The 17,871-nt window shown below is 46.4% G+C and overlaps 1 protein-coding gene across 1 annotated transcript in view; it reads right to left on the reverse strand.

Annotated features, from left to right (window-relative positions):
* The window catches only part of ITIH5 (inter-alpha-trypsin inhibitor heavy chain 5), a 44,160-nt gene extending 28,170 nt beyond the window's left edge, over positions 1-15,990 (reverse strand). The window contains 5 exon segments of the mRNA XM_018910399.3: positions 4,268-4,518; positions 5,025-5,132; positions 6,581-6,744; positions 12,064-12,108; positions 15,780-15,990. Of these exon segments, the coding sequence (XP_018765944.3) occupies positions 4,268-4,518; positions 5,025-5,132; positions 6,581-6,744; positions 12,064-12,108; positions 15,780-15,899 (688 nt within the window). The 5' untranslated portion in view covers positions 15,900-15,990.
* Between the last annotated feature and the right edge of the window lie 1,881 nt (positions 15,991-17,871).

A 17,871-nucleotide genomic window follows, 5' to 3' on the forward strand; every position in this document is an offset into this window, starting at 1 on the left:
AATCAGGAAACACTCCAGTAATGGAAACTCAGTGCCTGCACTTGCCAGTCCTTCCCAGAGCTGCACTTTTTGCACTGTTGAACATTTTCAATGTCCAATTTACATTTTTCGCTCTGGATTATAAACCCATGACTTTTTTTCTTTTTTTTTCTTTTTTTTTTTTTTGTTATTGACACAGAAGCCACAGTATCCTTTTCCTCCTTGCAGCAGCCCTTTGTACTCTTGAATACAGCTCCTATGACTTCCCCCAGGTTTCTTTTTTAGGCAGCACTTGGTATCTGGATCCCAATTAGTCTCCTTTGTTTATTGGCCTTGTTCTTTTTAAACAAGTGGCAGAGAGAGAAAAATCTATGAGATATTTCAGAGTCCAGAGCATGGATGAGCTCCAAATGCTTGGGCTGGTTTGTGCTCACACTGAGAGAGTTAGTAGAGCCTTCAGGCAAACTTTCCACTAAATTCAGCTGAAGAAGTAAACAGAGCAGGAAAAAGCATTTTCCAGATGAAACTTTCGTCCTACAAGAGGAACAGTAAAACCTAAATTATTTTGGATTTTGGCAGACTCAGGATTAGAGCTCAAATGCAAAGTTCATCCTCCGCTAACCTGTGGAAACTTCCAGACAGCTGTTATAAGAAATAAAAAGCTTTCTGAGACCTTTGGCTTTAGAAAGAAAGTCATCCTCAAGCAGTCTACTGTCTCCTGCCCCAGCCCTAGTTCTCACACAGCTACACTGCAGGAACAAGATTAGGGCAACATTCAGGACAACAATATTCAGAAAGTGGCTCCATTCTGAGGTCACCAGAGAAGGTCAGGATCATTGGCCCCAATTCCTCCTGTTTTGGGGTTTGTATGTGACAGAAGTCAACACCTGCACATGCCAAAAGATCATTTTCCAAAACTCACATGCCTAATGCCTTCCTTTGGGGAAAATACAACTCCCAGATGGAGCCATGTGCACAGGAGTAACTGCACCAGGAAATATCCTAGAAAGATCTGTCATCACATTGTCTCTGCTCCCTGTTCAGGGAGGATGGACACAGGACTTTCTGAGAGACAAGAAAAGGACATACCCACAAGTGAGACTGGGAGAGACACTGGGGTGCTGGTGGCTCAAACTCAGGGGAATCTGCCCATGGGCAAAGCACCCACCCAGGTGCCAGGGGCAAGCTCAGCCCAGCTCAGCACCAGCTGGTGTTGGACCAGATAAGGAAAGAGCCAACCCTGGGAGGTGGGAACTTTGTCCTTATCAAGTGAACTCAGCTGTGATAACTCCCCTGCCCAGGGCAGTGTTGGGACATTCACACTGAGCCCCTGAAGGTGCTCACTCTGCTGGTGGCACATAATTGACAACAGCACTTATTTAACAGGCAGCTGTGTCATCTGAGAAGGTGTAAATGATTCCCCAAGTGTCCCATGATCCACAGCATTCCAACAACCATTACAAGCTCCCCACCCCTGGGCAGGTACCTGGGCATTCCCACCTGAGCCTGAGTGAGTATAAACCCAATAGATTGTGCACTCTGTGGGTTTCCCTAAGATTTTCTTCACTACAAACTGGATCTATCCTGTGATCACCACTTTGACCAATGGACATTGAAATTGCAACAACCAAGTCTCATCACAAGTCTTTCAGGCGGTGAGATCCTTCTACTCTTATACATTTTCTCAAGTGACATCTTTATGGTTCTATTTTGTCATATTACTGTAGATAATATGTACATATATGTCTATATATACTGTAGATAATATAATATTATTTTGTAGATAATAAGAACCAAAGACAATTGTAGACAATATTATTGTAGACAATAAGAACCAAAACATTTCTGTTTTCCTGTGCAGCCAGGTTGTTGTAAAATAAACCTAAATGTGTGTATTTACAAACACTGATGAATCAGTGTTACCCTCACCTTTTGGGATGGGTTGTAACAGCTTGATGGCACAATACATTTCATTTCCACTACTCTCAAGGTAATTTGTTAATACTTATCAAAATCTCATATTTTATATTTAACTGTGAGATAGTTTAGACATAAGAAATAGAGGAAGAGAGCTTTAATGACACTTTCAACCTCAAACCAGTCAGGCAGTACCATTTTCCAATGTTCCAATGTCCAACCAAGTGGTACTGAAGAGTTTTAAGCCATGGGAATCCAAGAGAGAGCAGAACCTTTTTTCTGGTTTGCGTTTGAGCTCTAATCCTGAATCTGCCAGACTCCAAAATAATTTAGGTTTAACTGTTCCTCCTGTGAGACTGATAGTTTCATCTGGAAAATGCTTTTTCCTGCTCTGTTTACTTCTGGAGGTCTCACTGGATGTGCACCCACTTTTTGGGTGTCATATGAGCAAGAAGGCTTCTCATGGAGCAAATAATGGCTCTGATGGTTTGGTTTTGGATACATCTTGAGAGGTGACAGTCAGCTGGAATATGTGAACAACCACATGGGATGATTCCAGACAGAAAGGGTGTGAAATGGAGTTCTGAACACAGATAAAGCACAGGGAATCTGAGCTTCAGTTGCATTACCCATCCTGCAATGGAACACCTATTTTATATACATTTTATTGGCTAGGGAGGATTACAGAATCCAACAGCTCAGGCCCATTTTTATATGAGCTCTTTCAAATCTGAAGCATGATGCCAAGAATGTCAGTGCTCCCAGATTGCCATTTGGATAGAGACTTACAGGAGTTTTCCCTGTATGTCATTTACATACAGGAATTTCCATCCTGTGCTGGACCAGCAGTGTGTCTGCTCTGCTCAGTCTGTCTCTACCCTTGATCAGTGCCAGATGTCTTGCAGGAAACCACATGCCAACAATTCCCTGATAGGTGAAAATGGCTTCCTGCCTCTCCTGATAAGGAGCAGAGCACATTTATCACTTGGCACGTGGATGTAGGACACTGAGACTAATGAGGCTTGACCTGAAGACAGCCCAAGTCGCTGAGAGCCTTGATTTCACGGGATTTGGATTAAATCAGTAGGATCCCACTGAGCAAACAGTTTAACTCCAGTTCACATGCTTTAGGATCTTTCAGTGGCAGATATGAGCAGCTCCACTGATTTTGCTGGCACTGTGTCACTTGGAGTGACTGAGGGTCAAGTCTCAAAAGACCCTGCATCCTCCTTCCATCCTTCTTTTTTGGTGTTTTTGACAACATGCAGCAACCACAGTATCCTGAGCTGTTGGTTTATGCCAGAAAGAGTTATATTTACACTGTCTGAACAGTGAGCAAGGATGGTTAGGGGTAAGGGCAGATGCTCAGATCGCACTTAGCACTTTGGCAAAATATGGATTTTCCTCTTGGAATTTCCCATGTTCTGAAGTGCAGGATTTCCTATCTTCCTTGGCATGGATGGATGGAAAAAACAATTCACTTAAAATAAACAGTTCCCAGGAGATGCAGAGGCCAGGGAAGAGCCTGCTCCAGTGCTGAGCAAAAGGCCTGAAGGCACAGTTCAAAGCCCTTCCAGACAATAGCAAAGAAAAGAAACCCTATTGAGATGAATGGGGTTCATCTGTATTCATTAAGCTGTATTCATTAAGCTTCAAAGTCCTCACAGGCTGAGGCACAGATACCACACAGACACAGTCAAAGAGAGAAAATAGATCCAGCACTGCCAGGCCCCACAAATAACCATGAGAACCATGGATCACAAAGTCTCTCCTTACCTGTGGGGGTCCCAGCTGTGGGTTTCTCTGGGTGTGGATTGAAGGCACTGGAGATGGCAGTTCATGTTCAGACTCAGGTGTTTATTATTTCTGATCAGTAAAACAGTCTCACTACTGGGAGTTCTGCAGCCTTTCATTAGAGGGCACAAAATGGCCAACAATCTCTTCTTCCAAGGTCTTTTAAGACTGAACTATCCAATTAAGAACTGACACCTGGATTATTTTCCCTTTTAACCCAATAACTGATCCCACAGAGCTGCAATGGGGACTTTTCTGCCCAATTACAAAATGCCACCCAAACCCATGGAGAAGGAGGAAGAAGCAGCATGAAGAAGAAACCCAGGATGACACCCTGTGCCCTCCACCTTGCTTCCATCCACAACACACTAAAAATCCCAAACCCTCAATTTCTCACCCAGTGGCACACCTACACTGCTCTCTATAATCTATTTCACACTTTTGTGGATCCCAGTCTCTCTTGGAGTCTGGGAATCTTTCTCCATGAATGAGGGTCAAAGTCAGTGCTCCCCTGGGGGTCAGGGCACCCCAGAGCAGATGGAGGAATATTCCCAGTGCCCTGGGTTTCCACACTCACCTTCAGCTTTCCCATTGCCTTTCTGCCTGCTGTTCCTTAGGGGAGGCACCTCCAGGGACACAATTCCTGAGTTCTCCAGGATGTTCACCTCCACCTTCAGCCTCCCCACCAGCTGCTGGGGCCGGATGCTGACGGTGTACTCGTATTTCCCCAGCCTCCTCTGCAGGAGCTCCTCGTAATGCAGAATGAACCTGGCCTGCATCTTGCGGGGAATGAAGACAGAGGCCTTGAATGTCTCATAGCCGTTCTCCCTGGAAGGAAAATCCAAAGACAGCTTCACATCCCATACATATCATACATTACCTCCTCCCTCCCCCAATGGTTTTGCCCGACCCTGTTCCCTGTACTGAACCTTCCCATTGAATCTTGTTGAACGCCTGTTGCATTTACCATTGAATTTTGCTGATTTATATAAATAAAGTGTATTCTTGTTTCCCTCTTGAGTGAAGAGGATGACTCTGTTCGTGACAGGACCCTAAGCTTCCTTTCTGTTATTCAGGAAGTAACAATAATTCTTTCCCCCAGTAGTACATCCTGGAGCATCTTGGAATTTAAAAAGTTCTGTGACTGGGTTAGAAAAGGCCACATACAATTTTTCATGGCTTGGAGTATAGGAATGACACCGGGCAGTGAAGATAACATTCAGTTTAGTTGCTTCTTCCTATAAATCCATGGATGGGCACGCCAAGGCAGCCAAGATAAAGATGGCAGGAGAGTGCATCACCTCCCAGAACACAGCCAAATGCACAACACTCACCTTCCTTCTGTGGGGCTTGGAGGTTTCTTTTGCCTTTCTTTGTCATCGGTGCCATTTTTATTTTCCTTCCCCGTGACCTCTCCATAATAAGTCTTGTTGCCAATGCTCCTGGAGAGATCAGAGGTGTCAGCATGGTCACCCTGCACCCACGTACAGCGACAGGTGTACATTTGCTGCAGGTGCATTCACAGACTTGGATGTCAGAAGAATCTCAGAGTGCTGCTGGACTCTCCTGAGTCCACCCAAGTCTCTGGGACAGAAGCCAACTCAGAAGTTCCCTGGCTGGAAACACCAGCCCAGTACAAAGGCAAAAGTCTCTTATTCTTCCTATTCACTCTAGGAACTATTTCTTACAGAGTGGGTCCCCTATCCCTTTTGGTCAAGTCTGAAGCTGTGGCCCCAATATCTATCTGTAGAAGGGATCTGAGCATGATCAAACCAAATATGTTTGAGACCCAGAGTTCAATTTATTGGTCATTTCACTATGAGGTTTTTCTCTATTTGATTAATCATTCACACCTCCAGTAGTGTGAACCTATCTGCTGTCTGGAGTTGACTTCTGCTCCAATGTGGAGAACATGAAATAACAAGAAGATTCTTAGGCATTACAGTCAGTCAGGTGAGATAAATATATCTGCCAGTGTTGCTGAAACTTTCTCCAGAAAGGTCTTAAAGGTCTTGAAGAGTTTTCTCATTCAAATCAGAGAAAGGAGGAGAAGAAAGTGGTTAAAAGACACTCAGAGGAGAAACAGAATAGTTTAGAATTGTTTCCATCCCTGTTTACACTGAGGATTCGAATTTAGTATTGTGGCATCCATAGAACTGGTCTGTGCATTTCTTACTTCTCAGGACTTCTGCTGCTCAGAGTGACTCTGAGATGCATACAAGTCTCTTTTCCCAGCCCAGCAGTCAAAGGAGTCAGGATTCTTTTGTCCTCATTCTCAAGGTTGTTTATTATTTCTTATCTATAACATTCTTTCTCCGACCCGCTGAGGTCTGTCGGCAGGTTGGGTTGAGGCACACTGACCACCTTGGGGAAGTGTTATCTTTTTATACTAAAAACTAAGTGTACCATACATTATTACCATACATTATGTATATATTGTATACAATATATACATAATGTATATACAATATGTATATAATGTACATATTATTATGTACATTATTTACCATAACTTCCCAATACCTATCACCTATGTTAGACAGTGAGTTTCTACTCTAAACCAATCCAAAAGTGCCACCATCACCCAGAAGATGGAGGCTAGGAAGAAGAAGGAAGAAGGACAGGGTATGCCCAAATCCCTCCATCTTGGGACCCCGAGCCCCCATTCTAAAAACCTCAAAAATCTGTTCTTCACCCCATGACAAACTATCATTCTATGTAAACTTTCGTGGCTTGCAGATCCTCATATAAGGTTGGTAATTTTTCCCATGGGTCATAATCAGAGTCACAGGGGCCTTGGGCTCTGTGCCAAGGTCTCTGAGCCCCCTGGAAGGATCTTGAGTCTTCCAGGGCAGCCAGAGGGATGTCCTGGGTCCCGACACTTACTTACATGGTAAAGTTGGAGATGAAAGCTGCAGCTGGGATCTGCATCTCAAACACAGCTTCCCGTGCCTCGGAGCCGCTGTTGACCATGGTGCAGGACACGGTGGTGAAGGCATAGCGGGAGATGATCGTGGACCTCACGTGGAACTCAGACATCCGAGGCCTGGTTTCCTGTGGGAATCAAAAAGGTCACCCCTAAACAAGCAGGTGGATAACTCAGCCCTTCAGTGCTTCAATGGGTTTAGGATTTAATATGGACTAGAAGCTCCCATGCAATGGCTATTAGACTTCCTGACAACAGCAGGCAAGGTGGCCTTGTCCTCAAAATTTCAGGTGAGCTGCAAACAGTAAATCAGGAATGTGCCTTTGTTCATGCACAGAGGCCACAGACATTGTCCAGTGCTTGGAAAAGGTCTGAGAGCAGTGCTCATGCCAGCCTTTAAGTTGTGAAACACCCTGACAAAATCCATCTGCATCCTAAACTGAAGCCTTCAACTCTGACTGTGTGAGAGGATCAGGATTATTCCCTTGTGGCCTGGCAAGAGAAGCCCAAAAGATGTCCCCATGGGATCCAGAACTGTGTCACAGACCCTGCTCTGTGCACTGTGCACAAGAGCAGATGGAAGATTTCTTAAAAGACTGACATCACCATTTATGAAGAAGCACCTTCAAATTCATCCAGTCACATCCTGAGTTATGTAAACAGAGAAACTGCTGTCAATGGAGTCAACTGAGTCTTCCTCTGCTGAGAATCCATCCTGGAAGTCTGAACCAATGGATGAAGAGACTTAATAAAAAACATTGACAGTGTGACATCTCAAGCAAAATATTTTAAGCTTTTAACCCACACTGGACTCCTTCCAGCAGAGAAGCAGCAGAGACAGCAGTGAATGACACATGATGTAGCAATGGAAGCTGAAAGCCAATTTCTGATTCTTGGGAATGTGTTTTCGTGCACAAGTCCTGAGTTGGAGCATTTCTCCAGACTAATGTGTTTTATGACAGCAACATCTCCATGGAGCTCAAATGTTTTCTTCCTGGAATACTTCAGTATACTTAACTGTAAGCAGCCCTTGAAAAAGAAAAATCTGTGCATTGACTTACACAATCAAAGACCAAACCCTCAAAAGCAGAAGGGAGATAGAGGGTAAAATGCACTGTAAATACAGAGCAACCCCACTGAGCCAAATACAGTGAGACTCTTCCTACTGAGGTTGGTAGCAGCTCACAGTCACGTAAGAGTTGTGAGGACAAGAACAGGCTCTTCAGCTGCATGTCCAGGCTTTCTTTCAGAACAAAAATAATTTTGGCAAACAGCTTCAGAAAGGGAGCAAGTGTTTGTCTGTGTATGAAACAAGAACATTTCTGCAGTAGCTGATGGCATCAGGAGTAACTGAGCATCCAGCTAACCAAGCTGCTGGGCTTGTGAATTCCAGGCAAATGGAAGAATGAGGATCCACTGGAAGATCTAACGAGATCTACCAACAGACTTGGCATAAAGCCCTGCCTGCCTCCACTTGGAAAGACTGATAATGTGTCTCAGATGAACCTAGTCATGATAGATATCTTTAACTTTAATTTTAGGCAGATCATTGCAATGGATCTGTGGATCTAGGCTAGAACACCCCTGCACAGACCTAATGCTTCACCCTTAGACCACTGCTTAATTAACTGCTTTTAATTAGAACTAGATCCTGCTGTTCTCATGACCTTCCCTGATACATGGGCATGGCTTCCCAGTCTCATTATCCTAAGGTGGAGAAGATGGGGAGTTTTGATTGAAATAGGGTTGTAGGAATGTTTTCAGATATAACGAGCTGATGCTTCATTCAGACTTCCATGATACTGATTGCCTGTGGCATAGCAAGGTAGACAGAGGATTTAATAACACAATTATAGAAAGAATTGAAAACTACAGAAAATTCTTTGGTGTCAGACCTTCTGCATTCACCCCCACGTGCTGCAGCTCATAAAAAACTGTGGGTTTATATGTAGCTGACAGATGAGCAGCAAAAGAGGATCAAGCCCTTTGCCTTTCACTTGAGATACAAGTGGCTCTGCAGTGACCTGCCTGACACTGAGAATGCACTGATGGATTCACAGGAGCTCAGGAAGTCTTTCAAATGTGACAGAGAGCATGAGCTTGCCTTTGTTATGACAACAGCAGGAGAATGGTTGTGTTGGGTGAGAAAAAAACAGTTCTAACCCTGTAGCCTGTCACTGGCAGAGACCAACAGCACACGCTTAGAGGAGAGTGTAAAATCAGTCCAACCTGCACTGATGCTACCCTGAAATATTCTCAGTTTTCAGTAATTTGTGGCTGAAGGAACTCCAGGGTCAAGGGTGGTATTTTTGTGCTGTATTTGTATTCTATGGATTTCACTTCTATTACTTTGCACAGCTGCTTTTTGAATCCATGTAAACATTTAGCATCCACAACATCCTGCTGCAAGTTCCGCAGCTCAGTGGTATTTTATCTGCAAAAAAGTCACTTAGGGTTTTTTTGCTAAAAACCCTCCTTGCTAGCTTCGGCTGATCTCTGTTATAAAATCACAGAATGGATTGGGCTGGAAGAGACCTTAGGGCCCATCCAGTTCTCACCCCTGCCATGAGCAGGAATACTTTCCACTAAACCAAGTTGTTCCAAGCCTGGTCCAACCTGGCCTTGGACACTTCCAGGGATGGGGAAAATACCTCTATCCCACTGAACAAGCTCCAGTTCTGACATCCTTACAATCTGAGGAATGGCAAAAAAGCACAACAAAAAAAGACATTCAACATCCCTCCCTCTTCCTGGTGGGTGGGAGTTGCTGTTGGGAAAATCAAACACGAGTAAGGGCATCACACAGAGCTGAGGATGAAAGAATTGGTTCACCCTCCCATCCCTGGAAGGGATCTGCAATTCCCTGTATATAGAAAATGTAAATGTTGGGGCACAGGCCATTTCCAAACAGATTACTTGGTCAGGCTGGGCAGGCAGCCCGAGTTCTACTCTGTGATTCCTGTGCAGCATTCCCTGGAGCTCTTGCACAATCCATCAGTGCCTGGTGCTCTGACTTACAGCTGCACTAATGTTTTCTGCACTTTTTGTTGAGGCCTTGCCTTAGGTTGGAAATGAGGGTGTGCATTCTATTCAATTAGAGCTGGGCAGTTATCTCTGTTCCTGGGTTATCTCTCCCACAGCCCATCCTCCCTCCAGGAGATCTCTTCTGTCCATGGCCCTGAGTGTCCCTGCAGGGCTGATCAAATTCCACCATCCCATGGGGAGATGCTCTGCCCAGGGGAGGAGCCAAGCATTCCTACCTGGATCCAATCTGCCCTGGGAACAGCCCAGCAGCCTTTGCCCACTGCATTCCCAGAGGAGCAGCTTTCTGCTGCCCTGCATTCCCAGAGGGAGAGCAGGCCCATCTCCAGCAGCCCTGGAGCTGCAGAGGAAAACTCCCCCCTTGTGCAAGGATCCCTGCTCCAGCAGAACCACAGCTGGCACTGCAGGAGGGCTGAGCCCCCCTGGGATGGGACTGTGCCACCAGCCTGAGCCTCCCTGGGATGGGACTGTGCCACCACCCTGAGCCCCCTGGGATGGGACTGTGCCACCAGCCTGAGCCTCCCTGGGATGGGACTGTGCCACCACCCTGAGCCTCCCTGGGATGGGACTGTGCCACCACCCTGAGCCCCCCTGGGATGGGACTGTGCCACCACCCTGAGCCCCCCTGGGATGGGACTGTGCCACCACCCTGACACACAGGGGCTCAGCTCCTCCTCTCACTCTAGCAGTGGGTTGGTTTCTTTTTTCTACTATTGCATTTGTATTTTTAATTTTCCTATTAAAGAACTGTTATTCCTACTCCTATATCTTTGCCTGAGAGCCCCTTAATTTCAAAATTATAACAATTCAGAGGGAGGGGGTTTACATTTTCTATTTCAAGGAAGGCTCCTGCCTTCCTTAGCAGACACCTGACTTTTTAAACCAAGACAGCCTTCAGAGGATAAGAGACAGCTCAAAGGGAAAAAAAGCAAAGCAAACAATTTGTTTAATGTTATTATTACCATGACTTGTCATCCCTATTAAAAATTAAGTGAGGGAATGCCAAGGCAGCAGATTAGCACACTGCCATGAGGCATGTTGGCTGGATGCTTTGTGGAGGTGTCCTGGTCATGATGATGAACTGGCAGCTGAGATTTTCTCACCAAACAAATTATTTTATGCTCATTTACATTAAATATTGGGAAGAACAGTAAAAAGAGCTGAGTATATGAAATCCATTCAGTACTTTTGCCTTTATCAATTACTTTCATCAAAAAAAATTGACTGTCTCTCAGATTAGGAGTAATACTCTGGTAATAAGCCTGAGAGTTTCTCTCTAGGCTGCTGATTCCAATTTGTCAAAGATGAAGGGGACCAGAAGCTGTTTAGGTGATGGCTGCTCAGTGTGTGAAATGAGTTCTGCCACTTCTGGTGGAACTCATGAGTTTCCCCCAGAAAAGCCAGAAAGATAACTGGCCATGGACAGCAATTCTACTAGCTGCCTCTCTGCATCTAAATTTTAGATTTCTGTGCTGGATTTTGGCTTCCTTGTTTTCTTCCTTTCTCCAGGAGATTTTGTCAGAGAATGACAGAGATCTTCAAATTCCAAAGCAGACTCCCTCATCAGGCTAATTCCCTGTGCCATTAAGGTTGGTAACATTAGATGTTCTTCCTCCAAATCTGGGCTTGAGAAGATGGATTGGGAAATATTAGAAGAACCTGTACCTGTTGCATTGATCAAAATGAAGTTTTCTTTTTTCAGAATCTCACTCTACCATCAAATAGTTCATCCCTGGGCACTGGGAATATTCCTCCATCTGCTCTGGGGTGCCCTGACCCCCAGGGGAGCACTGACTTTGACCCTCATCCATGGAGAAAGTTGCCCAAACTTAAAGATGGACTGGGATCCACAAAAGTGTGAAATAGATTATAGAGAGCAGTGCAGGTGTGTCACTGGGTGAGAAATTGAGGGTTTGGGATTTTTAGTGTGTTGTGGATGGAAGCAAGGTGGAGGGCACAGGGTGTCATCCAGGGTTTCTTCTTCATGCTGCTTCTTCCTCCTTCTCCATGGGTTTGGGTGGCATTTTGTAATTGGGCAGGAAAGTCCCCATTGCAGCTCTGTGGGATCAGTTATTGGGTTAAAAGGGAAAATAATCCAGGTGTCAGTTCTTAATTGGATAGTTCAGTCTTAAAAGACCTTGGAAGAAGAGATTGTTGGGCATTTTGTGCCCTCTAATAAAAGCTGCTGAACTCACAGTGATGAGACTGTTTTAGTGATCAGAAATAATAAACACCTGAGTCTGAACATGAACTGCCATCTCCAGTGCCTCCAATCCACACCCAGAGAAACCAATAGCTGGTACCCCAGCAGGGATGCACACAGACACACACATATCCATATCCACATATCCAGCTACACTGGATAGCTCCCATGAGGTAGAACAAAGACAGGGTGTGATACATACCAGCCTCTGCAGGAATTTGGCCTGTCTTGGGACTCGGCGAGCAACCTGCAAAGAGTGAAGGGAGTGAGTGGGTTTTGTTCAGCTTACAGCAGACATGCCACTTGTGTAATCCCAGACACAGGGCTGATCACCCATGGCCAGGTTCAAATGCTCCTCTGGTTAAAATTAAAACCTGAGTCTCTTCTGTATTAACAGACCCACTGATCAAAGCTCAGCAGTGGAATGTGGCTGTCTCAGCAAGGAGCTGCTGGGTGTTTGGCCAGTGGTGCTTGGCAAGGGACCCTCTGTATGATGGCTATTGTGTTTGCAGGGTTCCCCAGACAGAGGAAAGAACTGATGAATCTGACTCCATGTTCTCAGAAGGCTAATTTATTATTTTATGATACTATGTTATATTAAAGAATGCTATGCTAAACTATACTAAAGAATACAGAAATACATACTGCTAAAAAGATAATAATGAAAACTCCTGACTCTTTCCAGAGTCCCAACACAGCTTGGCCCTGATTGGCCAAAGAATGAAAACAACTCACAGCAGAATGCAATGAAACAAACACCTGTGGGTAAACAACCTCCAAACACATTCCACATGAGCACAACACAGGAGAAGCAAATGAGATAATTATTGTTTTCCTTTTTCTCTGAGGCTTCTCAGCTTCCCAGGAGAAAAATCCTGGGCAAAGGGATTTTTCCAAAAAATGTGAATGGCACATGATGGCAGGAAGGTCAGACTTTAGCCCTGGCCCTGGATGCTAAGAACATCCCTGGAAGTACTGAAGGCCAGGCTGGAAGGGGTTTTGAGCAGCCTGTTCTAGTGGAAGATGTCCCTGCTTGTGGCAAGGGGTGGGGACTGGGTGCTCTTTTAGATCCCCTCCAACCCAAATCATTCTATGGTTCTATAACTAGTTTAAATTAATGCTACAGCTTCAGCTGCATGAATATTATCTCAAGAACAGATCTAAATACTCTAAAGAGTAGAGTATAAGAGTATCTGCTCTCTAAGAGCAGATCTAAATACAGTTGTCTAAATACTCTCCACAGCTACTGTGTATTTATTGTGCAGTGACAGAAAAGCACTGGTTATGTGCAAAACAGGAATAAAGATATTTAAATTCAGCCACAGACATTATTATGAAACAAAGGGCTTCACCTATGACAGTGCAATTGTGCTCACTGTCTCACCCTTGTCATCAACTCCTCTGACTTCTTCTCACATGGTTGCTCAACAACATCTCCAAATCAAGTCCCTCCCCAAAGCAAGTCTTTTGTCAATGAGGGAAGCCAAGTGCCATCTAAAAATGTCAGTGGAACCCCAGAGAGAAGAAGAATGTTTTACCTGGTTTGCCCTTTCAGTTTATTTACTCTGAAATAGCAGCAACCCTTGCCAAAGAGATGATTTTATGTCTGTTTATATTGTGCATTGAAAAGCTCAGGAATGCCCAACGGGGAAATTAAACTTTCATCCACGAGAATCTTTACTATTTCCTTCTGCATCATTTTAGCCAACATCTTGTGAAATTAGAACCAAGGGGAAAAAGCTCCCTTGGGGGAGAGGAGAGGAGAGGGAGAGGAGAATCGTTTGCACCTTAAGTTTTGCAAGAAACTTTCTGCCTGGGTCTATTATCTCAGACAAGTAAAGCCCCTCAGGAGCCTGCTGTGAGAGGCTGCAGAGTCTCCCTCACTGCAGGTTCTTCAAAACAAGGCAGATAAATGGGTGTGAAATTTGCCCTGCTTGGAGCAGAGGCAGGGATGAGAGATCAATAGCCCTCAGTATTTTTTTACTGAAGGTTTACCTTTTGGAACAAATCCACCCGTTGTTCTGGTCACAGGGGTTTTCAAAGACTAATCAGTGAAACTGGAAACTTGGTCCCTATTTTTATCTTTCCCCACCAAAACCCATTTTGTTTGCTTGCTGAATTGCATAAGAAGGCTCTGTGTGACTTCAAGAACCACCTTCTAAAGTCTTGGGGACAGTCAGTGAGGAGCTAAGGATCACCAGATAGCAGTGTCTTGTTTTCTAGGACTTCATGACCACTGCCAGAACACTGCTGCAGGGTTTGTTGCCAGTCCATTGGACTGTTCCAGTCAGACAGCTTCACTGGCATCATCTAATGGAACCATTTCCAAATTACCATCAACTTTTAGCTTTGAAGCTTTCCAACACCCTCGTTAAAGCCAGATAATTGCTAGTAGTGGCCCCGTAACTCAGTGCCATCTGTTAGTCCCAGCACAGGGTATGGGATATAAGCTGTGCAGTGGATTTGTTTCCAGGGCAGTGTCTCAATCTAGGGCATCACCTGCCTGTCCTCAGCCTTGCTCAGGTGTTCAGGGAGGACACACAGATGTCCTCTTCCAGGTCTAGCTGTCCCAGATCACCACAGCTATTCACACATCCCTGCTTTTCTGGTGGAAGTAACTGCTGCCACTGACCTGGCAGCAGCACAGCTCCTGTGAAAACACCCTCATGTGCCTCAAGCAACATCAGCCAGGTGACTCCAGCACCGTGAGCCAGTTCTTTGAGCTGTGCAACTGATTTTCCCCCTAAAGCAGGTGAGTGGTCCCAGGTACCATTCCACTGGCAGTGGTGGAGATACTCTCTCCCACTTGGACAGTGTTGGTTTGTGGCTGAATTCCCCAAAAAGGAATATGCATCCATAGCAATTGGGATTGAAAACAAAGTTTTTGGTGTCTCCATAGGGGAGAGATGTGGATGCTTCTGGAGACAGATTCCTTCTATTCTTGGAGGGATAGATACAGATATTTGTGAAGAGTCTCTCTCTTCCCACCTGCTGCATGGCAGAAGATGGCAAATACAGACAAATACTGACATTTTAGCCCAACTGGATTATCCCACCTGACCTCCAGCAAGTCACAGGTATTCCATAGTTCCTGCATTGTACCTCAGGTGCTACAGAGCCTCTCAGATCTGATCAAATTTAGGTCACTGATGCCCTAAGTGACCCAAAGTCACACATGATATCTCTTATGGACCTGATAGATGTGAGCACAGACCTGAAACCCTCTTTTATAGAATCTGAGTGGTTTGGATTGGAAGGAACATTAAAGATCATCTAGTTCCAGCCCCTCTGCAATGGGCAGGGACACTTTCCACTTGAAATAGATCACAGCCTCCCAAAACACCACCCAAACTCTTGCAAAAAGTTCATTGCTCTTTCAGCCCCATTTCCTTAGAAAATCTAAGCCACACAACAACACAACATAATAGCCCTCACTTGCAGAATTTTTTTCCTTTCATTGTCAAGAGACCTTTTAGAAGCTGAAATTCATGTGCTTTGTTTCATCCAGCACGAGTTAAAAAACAAGTACAGTAAAACCATCGGCAGAAAAATCTATCCCCCGAGCTTGAAATACTCGGGATTACTCAGACTGGAGCGTGGCCAGGACACGGCGTTAGCTCCCCTGTGCCTGTGAAAAGCCTGGTTAGCACAGCCTGGGGATGGATGGGGGTCAGACCGAGCCCTCCCGGGGCAGCAGCCCCAGCAGGGCAGGGTCATCTCCAGGGTGATCTCCTGGGTTAGCACCTCCAGCACAACCCCATGCTGGCTGCAGCACCTCGCACACAGCTCAGCCGCACGGACAGGTGGAATAAAGGCATTTTTACCATCCTGCCCCGCTTGCCAATACAGCTGCCGAAGAGATGACAAGCCAGCCGCGGCCACCTGATGCTCCCGAACCAGCTCCGCCTCCAAACCTACCTGCTCCACGATGCTGTAGTCGGCCAGCAGCTGCTCCTCCAGGTACCTGGCCATCAGCTCGGAGTCGGGCTGTGCCGCCGAGCGGGAGAAGCCCCAGCAGAGGCACAGCCACAGGATCATGGTGCCCGGGAGCGCCGGGGCTCCTGCCCGCCGTCAGCCTGCCGAGCCTGACAGGAGACACAGCGAGCGAGCGACCCACCCTCTCCTCCTCCTCCTCCTCTTCCTCCTCCTCCTGCCCAGCCCGGGACCGGCCCCTTTTGCACGCCTCCTGTGCTGCAGGGAGTCCCTGCAGGACTCGCATCCCTCAGCCGTGCCCGCCGCGCTCTTCCTCAGCCCCGTCTTGTCCCCCGAGGTGCTGCCACTTGTCATTTCGGCACTTTCAGCCCCTCTCAGCGAGGGGGACGCTGAGGGGACAGTTCCTACAGCTGGCTGGGTGCCGAGGAAGGGCCAGGATGGTGCCCCAGGGTCTCTTACCTTAGGGAGCACAAGCCCGGGAGAGGCTGCAAGGCTGGGGCTTTCCTAAGGGCTGGTAAAGCCGATCGCCGGCCGGGGGCTGTGTACAAACCACCAACGGTGGGGAACGTGCTCTTTTATTTTCCAGCATCAGCCTCATTACATGGTTATGACAATGGGAAGATGCCATCAGCTCTCATCCCAGGTACCAGACCCCCAAGTTCTTCTTGGCAAAACCCTCTGGTTCCACCCTCTGAGAAGGGAAAGCTTCTCTTACTCGCCCTCTGGGGAGCCCTGGCTGGTTCAGAAAAGCTGCCCCCAGGGCTGGGCAGGGCAGGACTCCCTCGCACCCTCACCTTGGCAGCCACCGACCACGAAGGCACTTAATTCCACCACCCTCTTGCCATCCAGACTGTGTTTCTCAGCCAGACAAACCTGGGGCGACCTCCTGCCCTTCCTTCCGTTCCCCAAAGGCCCCAGGTGAAGGTGGACTCTGGTGGGACAGGCTGGATTCTGCCTGCCAGCTGCCAGGGACATTCCAGGGCAGGACTCTGCCAGCTGGCACCGACCTGGCGGCGCTCACCTCCGGGCATTCTGGAGCTCACCTCACCCCAAATCAGGCGTGTTTGCTACCTTGTTTTTCTATGACAACAGTAACTTCCAAACAAGCTGACACAAACTTCCTCTTTTTGCTTTGTTGTTGTTTTTTTGTTTGGTTGGTTTGGGTTTTGTTTGGGTCTTCTCTTCTCTTCTCTTCTCTTCTCTTCTCTTCTCTTCTCTTCTCTCTTCTCTCTTCTCTCTTCTCTCTTCTCTCCTCTCCTCTCCTCTCCTCTCCTCTCCTCTGCTCTTCTCTTCTCTTCTCTTCTCTTCTCTTCTCTTCTCTCTTCTTCTCTTCCTCTCTTCTCTTCCCAAATCTTCCCTTCCCTGTCAATGCTCAATGTCTCTCTGGCCTTTCTGAAGCTTTGTGTCCTCCAAAGGAAGAGATCTCACAAATGTTTTTGAGATGCTCTCCTTTCAGAAGGGAAGAAGGCAGCTGGAGATGGAGCAAAGGGGAGGTCCTCGTCAGCATCTTTGGAACTCAGTTATTAGCAAATGTATGTCTCAAACTGAGGCTGAGGTGACACTATGTACACACACGAGGCCCTGCTGGCATTGCCAGCAGGAGGGAAGGAACCAAAAACCTGTCCAGTCCTTTTCCCACTGGGACCCCTGGCAGCTACAAAGCTCCTGTGGTGGCCACACCTCAATGGGAGCTGCAGAACTGGGCAGCACTGCAGGGAATGATGGAAGCCTGATGTGGAGGGGAAGAGAAAGCTGGAGGGAGGCTGGGACAGGACACTTCAGGCCCCCAGAGACAGCCCAAGTGGTTCCTGTACTGATTTGATCCCTGCCAAAAAAAAATTGAATGATTTTCTTCAGCTCCTCTCCATTTCAAAGTGCAGGGGAAGAGGTCTTAACCATCCATTTGGGAATCAGTGAAGACACTGCGATGGTTCAGGCTGAGACCTGGTTTAACAACACACCAAGAGGATGGTTTTAAGTATTTTTCATCTGTTGCCAGTAAATCCCATATGTCTTGCCTAGCTCAGACAGAGAAGTGCATGGGAGCAGCATGGGAAATAGGACTGTAGCCTCCTGT

The sequence above is a fragment of the Serinus canaria genome, chromosome 1A (assembly GCF_022539315.1).
Source record: "Serinus canaria isolate serCan28SL12 chromosome 1A, serCan2020, whole genome shotgun sequence".
Taxonomy (NCBI): domain Eukaryota; kingdom Metazoa; phylum Chordata; class Aves; order Passeriformes; family Fringillidae; genus Serinus; species Serinus canaria.